The sequence below is a fragment of the Branchiostoma floridae genome, chromosome 12, assembly GCF_000003815.2.
Source record: "Branchiostoma floridae strain S238N-H82 chromosome 12, Bfl_VNyyK, whole genome shotgun sequence".
Classification (NCBI taxonomy): Eukaryota; Metazoa; Chordata; class Leptocardii; order Amphioxiformes; family Branchiostomatidae; genus Branchiostoma; species Branchiostoma floridae.
In genome coordinates, this window is record NC_049990.1 from 22,471,516 (window position 1) to 22,479,423 (window position 7,908).

Consider the following 7,908-nt stretch of genomic DNA (forward strand, 5'->3'; position numbering starts at 1 on the left):
CAAGGTAAAGCAAGGAAGTAAACCTCCTTGGGTAAACTTAGTCTACATCTTAATTACCAAGTTGCAACTACCATTCATTTCTCTAATTACCTGTCATTATAAATTAGTGCATGCATTGTTGTTGCTGGATTTTAAACACCTACATGTAGGTGCAAAGGAGATTAGAGAATGGCTTCTCTAAAGATGGGTGAGAAAGGGGAGGGGAAAGTGATTATCACACTCTTGTCATAAAAAGGCCTTTGTCACAATCTCAAGGACTTTAAAGCATGAAAAGAGTTGAGCTGAGGAAAGTGTGTTACTGGTCAAATTGTTCTTTTAACTGATCGGATCTGGTGATGGGTGATATATCATTTCAATTAGACACCTAGAAATGCATTAAAAAACAGCTGTTTGAATAGAGATTCATTAAACACCAGTGAATGAGTTTCTAGGTGTCCATGTACCCGGATCGGGACACTTCTATGTGTTATGGCATCGCATGACAGGTCAATGCTACATATATGATAATAGATGATCAATGTTGCACCCTGAGGGGTTTATTATATAAAGCCTGGTTGATTTCTATAACCCAAAGATACCAGCGATCAGCATGGCTAACAAAGTGGTTCATGATTTACTTGTCCAGAAGATGAGCAAAATTGAATGTACCATGATTTACAGTTGTGTACTATAGTTTAGAATTCAGTAAATAGTTACTGGAAGTCCCGAAAATAATTTCATCAGGTTGGTAGATCATAGGATAGGAGTTCAAATCCTTTCATGTAGAAAAAGTGTATACGGTCAGTAGCATTCTGAGAAGTTCAAGTTTTCTTGTCAATGTGGGCACCCTTACATGAGGGTCTGCAAGAGAGGGGGTTGTCTTGGTAGGTAATGCTTAACGGTGAATTGAGAAGGCGGAGTAACGCTTAACGATAAATTCAGGAGGGCTGGTAATGCTAAACGGTAAATTCAGGAGGAGTTGCAAAGCATAACGCGCAATCCTTTCGTACAAGGTTAGGATTGTTGTACGAAAAGCTGACTAGCTAATGACAATGTGAGAAGAAAAAGATGTCCAGAACCCGGAGGAATGACAGGCAATGTCAGCTGCCTCCATGACATTGCTTAGCTTGGGCAGAGTTCCCACTACAGAGGTTGCGCGGGCGGCAGTAAATCCATTTTGGGGTGGGGGTAGGGGTGAACTTTTGCTGACAAAATTTTCAGCACGTGGAGCGCCAAAGGCACAACGCATCGCACCAGAGGCCTGAAAATCTTGACCCTCTGAAATGCTATTTCTTGCATTTTAACTAAGATAAGTTAATGACATTTCCATCAAAATTACACATAGTTAAAGTTGCTGGGAGCAAGCATACCCCCCCCCCCCCAACTCCCAGCATATTTTCATCATTTTCAACACCGCATACAGAGGGAACAACTCCCATTACATACTCCTTCTGGTAAATGTCTGGTCCTCTGCTTGCTTACGTTAGCTTTTCGGTTACTTTGGGCTTCGCCACAAACCAGCTGTCAGCCAATCAGAGAAGATGCCTTTCAGTTTTCTAAAGGGAAATCTTGTTATAAGTAAGGCAAGTCCTATTCGTGACCGATGCTATCGTCACAACGTTCCATGCCAGGGCGGTTTGTCCGTCCGGTTCTGCGTCAAACTGAGAATAAGGTACCAATTTTGTGATCAGTATTATAGGAACTGTGGGTAGAGGGCGATCGCTGCCTCACCGAATATTACCCAAAAACATGTAGAAACCATCATCCTCTTGCTGCGGTAACAATTTCGTCAGCATTCATATTGGCAATTTCAGTGCTTAAACTCTATCTTATGCATGGAACAGGTGCTAATGGAGGTACTACAAAAAATAATGTAGGTCCATTTCATTGCTGACTTCTGATCCTTTAAATGTTTTTAATTAGCTTATGGATGCTAAATGGATAGTTCTTGGGCACCGAAATTGGCTTAGATACTCATAAAACGTCAGTATTGAGGTTAAAGAAAAAATAGAAGAGGTAACTAATAGTAATTGCCACAGCTTCCGTACCTCTGAAAAATATGAGTACCTCTGAAAAAATATGAGTAACCATTGCAGGACAGGCATTGTGTAAAAGACAAGTTCATTCATAGGCCAGTTTCTTTTCTAATGCCTCAGGCATCTCCGGCAACATAATCAATAAAACTAGGAAAATGAAATAATAAACAATGCCTCCAATATATATCTATTTTAGAGATTGAAAGTCAAGGCTAAAACAGCTAATGAAATTGGCACAGTTTAACAGTTTCAAAACAAAATCAAATGCGTATACAGAACTCTTCCTGTCCTTGCTTTAGATATTAATTCCTGCAGAAATTCCTGCAGAAAACATTCTTCCTGCAGGAATTTACCTTTGTCCTGCAGGAAATTTCTGCAGGAATTCCTGCAGGAAAAAGTTTTTCCTGCAGGAATTCCTGCAGGAAAAACGCTTCCTGCAGGAATTCCTGCAGGAATTCCTGCAGGAATTCCTGCAGGAAGAAAATTTTCAAAATGAATATTCATGAAAGTTATTATCATATTTCACAACTGTACATCATACTTGTCAATCATATGTAAAGACTTTTCACCAAGTGCTTTTATATTGAAAATATAAGCCCATTTCAAAATGGGAAAAGTGGAATTCCAAACTTATGGTGGAGCCTCTTTATTATAGTAAGTGTTCCTAACTTTCATGTACCCCTAGAACTTAAGGTTAGCAACAATAGAGAAACAACATTAATGTGTAACCTAAATATCTGCTTTTGTTGTTTAACTCCACTTTGGTGTGAAATATTGTGAAACATGATGTACCTGTTTGGCTGTAGCATAGACTGGCTATTAAATCTAATGATAATTACATAGGACATAATCCAATATTATGAGCAAGAACTACAGAGATAGTAACTTGCCATCAAATGGTTCCCCTTAGGAGAAAAATATCAGCTCTCTTCTTAATATCAATTTAATATCATTGTCATTTAATATCAATAGAATATCATTATAGATTACTCAAGTACTGTAGTTCAGTGTACAAAAATAAGTGATATTTAGTACTTTACGTTTGGTGATGGGATAGCTTGATTCTCTTAAAGGACACTCTCTCATCCAAAACATGTTTGGTAGTATTACAGTTAACATTAGTTATCTTGCTTTATGGTCCATTGTACATTTAAGATGAAACTGAAAAGATGAAATAAAATATGAACTGATGGCTGTTGTGGTTGATACATCAAAAGCCATTGAGTGAGCTGCACTTTCAAAGTAGGTATACATATATCACCTTCTGAGTAGAGAGGCCCTCACATAGAGAAAGTGAGTGACAAAGGAAAAGGTGACAGCAAGCCACATTTTGTGTAAGGTATGCAGCACATTTGTATGTCCATCCATTGGTGTCTGCGTCCTTGTGCCCTGGGCAGAGTATGCAACGTTTAGTTTATACCCAGGCAAAAATTATGCACCCTTAATCCTTGGTAAAGCTAAACCAATCTAATTCCACTTCTTGAATTGGCTCTTTTGATTTTGACCCCATCAGATTACCGTAATGTGTTGGTTATAAGATTTGAAAAGACTCCTTAATGTAAAATCAACATATTGCATTCAGGACTAAATAAAGCAAGTTTTTCTCCCTGCCTTTTGTTTTTTTCTTGACGGCTTGCTGAATCTTTGCAAAGAAATGTCAGTCAAAAAACCATATATTAAATTGATGTTGCCTTAAGCTTATGCTGTTCAGGGTATGTATCAAGTTATCAACCCAAAATCAAGAACTGAGACATTAGATTGGTTTAGGCTAAGGTCCCAATTGCAGCAGTGCCCGTCAGGTATGTAGCCCCAGCCAGGCTCCGAAGCCACAAATTTGTCCCGGTGGACTGCCGGATACCGGGGGCACCCCTTAGTGTTACCCACGGGTAGGTCATGGTGCCTATTTGTTACCAGGTCCCGTGTTCATATAAGTCCAACTTAAATTCATCCCGGTGCCTGGCTGTGCCCCCAAATACCCAGGGAGTCACTCTATATATATCATTCTGTGACTAGGTACCACGGGGCCACATAGGGGTCACGTCCAAAATTGAAGAAAAAAACAGCCTGTGAACTACCCGATAGGTTTCCTTTTTACAATTGGGACCTAAGCCTTAGAGAAATAGACTATAAGTTAAGCATTTTGCATGACATAATACATATTTCAAGAGTAGCTCTTCTTGTTGAAACTCCTGTCCATCCTGAGAGGCAGCGACAGTGCTGACAGGGCAGACACCTCCCAGTACAGGCTACGGGACAGGAACAGTTTGTAGAGAAGGACAACTGCTAAAGACTCACATATAACTACACCACTTGTTACAATCTGGAAAGTAAAGAAACAAGAACTTGATTGCATCAGGGTCCTTTCATATTACACAATAGAAATGTTCTACACACTACATATAATACAGGTTTTTCATGTAATAATTTGTACATTGTACCATGTTTGTTTGTTTGTTTGAACCTTTATTTATTCATAAGAAGTCAGATAGGCCTGCAGGCCGCTTTTCATTGAGGTCATAAAGGAGGTAAGGGTCAAATGAAATATACCAGAGATACAGATTTCATCGAGTCCGAATAAATATAACATAGTATCAACACATATTATTACATATACACGGTGCATAACATATAGTAGAGCAAAAGCTCACGGTTCATAGCCCATGTCCATTCGTTTTGGTCATTTCTTTTACTTCTCCTAAAGCAGGTCAGATTTGGAGCCGTACGTGTGTCTAGCAGTAGGTTTTTCCACACATTTGGTCCACAGTAGGCTATCGATCTTCTGAAGGTCTCTTGTTTATATTTCAATATAACAAAGAATCTAAAAAAGTCGAAGCAAAGAGCTGCTAACAAAAACAGAGTACAGGAATGTTCATTGTGAATTGTGACTTACCTTGTTCCTGAGGTGGCCAGGAAACAGATATGCTATAACCACGATCACTGGGTAGCATAGAAACCACAACAGACAACTCTGAAAACATAAAAAGGGGTGCAGAAAATATTTTTTAAATGTCACATGTCATAGAATCTCATACAGGTATAAATGTTGCACCTTGATGGTACGGTGTAACAGAAAGTAAAGGAATCTGAGAATATTTACTTTCTTTTGGACCATTTTCGTGCCTTTACTGTCTGCACTTTGTTAGTTATGAGTAAGGTCATCACTATTTGTGCACACAAAGGTACAACATCATCATAAATGAAGTGCATGAATAAATTAACTATTCTGCTAAACAATCGCACAAGGTGCAATGTATGGCGATCAATAATAACTACTAGCCATGTAGACAATAGTATCATGAGGCTACATACAAAAGGTCACCCAGCATGTAATTAAACTTCACGCAACAATTTGTTCCAATGCTCCTATGCATGTTTTGACACATAGTCTATACATTGTATGTGTTAGGGGGTGTCGGAATATGTGGCTGTCCTTGTTACATGTCTCTCTCATTCTCATGGCATGTATGTGAAGTTTAAGTCTATGTTTGCCTCAATGACATGCCTGGGTGTCAGAACTTACATGCAGGAATGCAGTCAACACTCCCTTTCACACTGACATCACCTTACCTTGAAAAAACTGAGGTAGAAATCTCTTCGGAGGCTGCTCCTCTCCTTGGCCATGGTTTGATAGATGGCCCCTCCAAACACAAGCGCTAACACTAGTCTCAGCACCACTAAGGACAGGCCTACGGCACTCCTGTGGGCGTGGTAGGTCTGGTGTTCCGATGACTGGAACTGTTCCCATAGAGCAAGGACTGCCTGAAAAAATAAAGTGGGGATTTCAGACTGTTAGCTTTTAGTTCACTTTTGCTACAGACTCAATATACTCAATATGTACAAAGGTATATGCAGAGGTAGAAGTAGCAAGTGTCATCTCTGATATGCTTTTTGCTTCAACCTTACACGATTCACTATTGAAGACATTTTTTGCATTTTTGAAATTAACATTGCAAAATTTCCATATCTGTACAATGTAACCAATAACAGTGGTATGAATATGAAAATACATGAACACATATTAGCATTAAAGGGGCATTCCACTCCACACGGGAGTGTTATTTCCCGATAGATATTACTTTTAGGAAGTGATAACTGCATACTACTTCACATTATACGATAAAGTACCCAGTTTCTTCACATGCCTCAAAAGCATTCAGTCTTCTACTAAACTCCCCAAGTACCCTCTAATTGAATTAATCCTATGGCTGAATACAATGCAAAACTTTTAGGCAAGGTTACAAAACTAATTTCAGGTTCGCTAAGAAATCTCGTCTTGTTCTTGTATTCTTTGCTATCTTATGAGCAATTTGCCTTCTCGGTGTGCTTAGCGTACCTCATTTATTCCGAAAATATGTACGATAAACACAGTGTCTATGCGTATAGGGTCTGCATGGGTTTAGTGAGTGTCCTTATTGAACACATCACTTAATTCATCCCAAGGTGAATTCCACAAAATTCGGCTGATTATGTATTCATTGCCACATTATCTATTGGAAAACAAGACTCCCTTCTGGAGTGGAATGCCCCTTTAACAAAGCTCATTACAAATCTATGAGAAAAAAACATGGACAGCACAACGACGCAATTATCATCTTTGAAAAGGATGGACAATGACATGAACGATATCAAAAGTTTATGAGCAATCAAAAGTATATTTACTAACCTGTACAGCACCAAGTCCCAGCACTACTATTGTTACAATAGGGTTGTTCTTCAGGTTGGACAGCTTGGTGGCTTTTGACCCTGCCAGCGTCCATCCCATGGCCACGTTCAGCAACATGTACAGCATCACCAGTGCAGAAAGGACCTCTAGCACTACACAACGGAACAACAGTCACATGAGTTAGGTATGTATTTGAAGAGAACTACATGATTGTATAGAATACAACACGGGGTATTCCGTATGGCCCGGATGCGTGTAGGATGGCTCAACAGCCAAAGTCAAGGACCAAGGGTAATACAGAATACCCTGCATAAATGCCAACCAGAGCAACCTCAAGTTTATTGCAATAAAGAGCAAAAGACGTGACATCAATGCACATCGGGTCAAAAACTTTATTCTTCAATTCGAACAAAACAACCAGGCAAACAGTTGAAAAGTTATTCCAATTTTTAACAGCGGCCCAAGCAAGTGAGTTTGAATCGAAGTACGGAGCCCTGGGCCATACTGCAAAATATGGACCAATATCAAACGTAAATACGGCCTGGGATGATATGACGTCTGCTAAAAACAAGTATAAAATGAAGACAAGGTTGAAACTCACTTTCAGACAAGTTGAGAAAAAAAGGCGACCCCTCTCCATCCTTGCTGTACCTCTGGTAGTGCAACATGTTAAAAAGTGCAGCAGTGAACTGCAGAGAAGTGGCTACTGTCAACAGCTTTAGCACCTGTTGGGGGAGAAATAATATTAATAGGCAAATTATAGCCACTACTGTACATTACATTAATTTCTAATTACAAGCATGTCCAGCTGACACACAATGCATGATCTTTCTTTGAACATGAATCACATTTAACTTAAAGTTTACTGGGTGGTCTGGAAGTATTTATATTACACACACAACTGTTTTTGACAAATAAGAATTTGAATAACTGAAGACATCATTGAAAAAGGGAAATGTTATGCTTAGAAAGTACAGACATATGGAGATAAAAATATTACAAATCAATACTATAAAGGATAGGAATCTGAGAATATGATAACTTCCTTGTGGACCAATTTTGAACAAAGTTGAAAAAAAATGTTCATAAATTATTCCATCTGTTAGAAAACATATGAAACAATCAAAAAGAAGACAACTGTGTAGGTACATACCAAGTACATGGGTCCTTCCTTGCAGATAGTCTGCCACAGCTGGGGTCCATGCGACGGCATGCCAATTCAAAACCAAT

The 7,908-nt window shown here is 39.0% G+C and overlaps 1 protein-coding gene across 1 annotated transcript in view; it reads right to left on the reverse strand.

The window, feature by feature from the left end:
* Positions 1-3,050: 3,050 nt before the first annotated feature.
* Positions 3,051-7,908, reverse strand: part of LOC118428222 (integral membrane protein GPR180-like) — a gene marked incomplete in the record, with an annotated part of 11,461 nt that continues 6,603 nt past the window's right edge. The window contains 6 exon segments of the mRNA XM_035838230.1: positions 3,051-4,335; positions 4,906-4,983; positions 5,583-5,774; positions 6,679-6,830; positions 7,280-7,403; positions 7,832-7,881. Of these exon segments, the coding sequence (XP_035694123.1) occupies positions 4,177-4,335; positions 4,906-4,983; positions 5,583-5,774; positions 6,679-6,830; positions 7,280-7,403; positions 7,832-7,881 (755 nt within the window).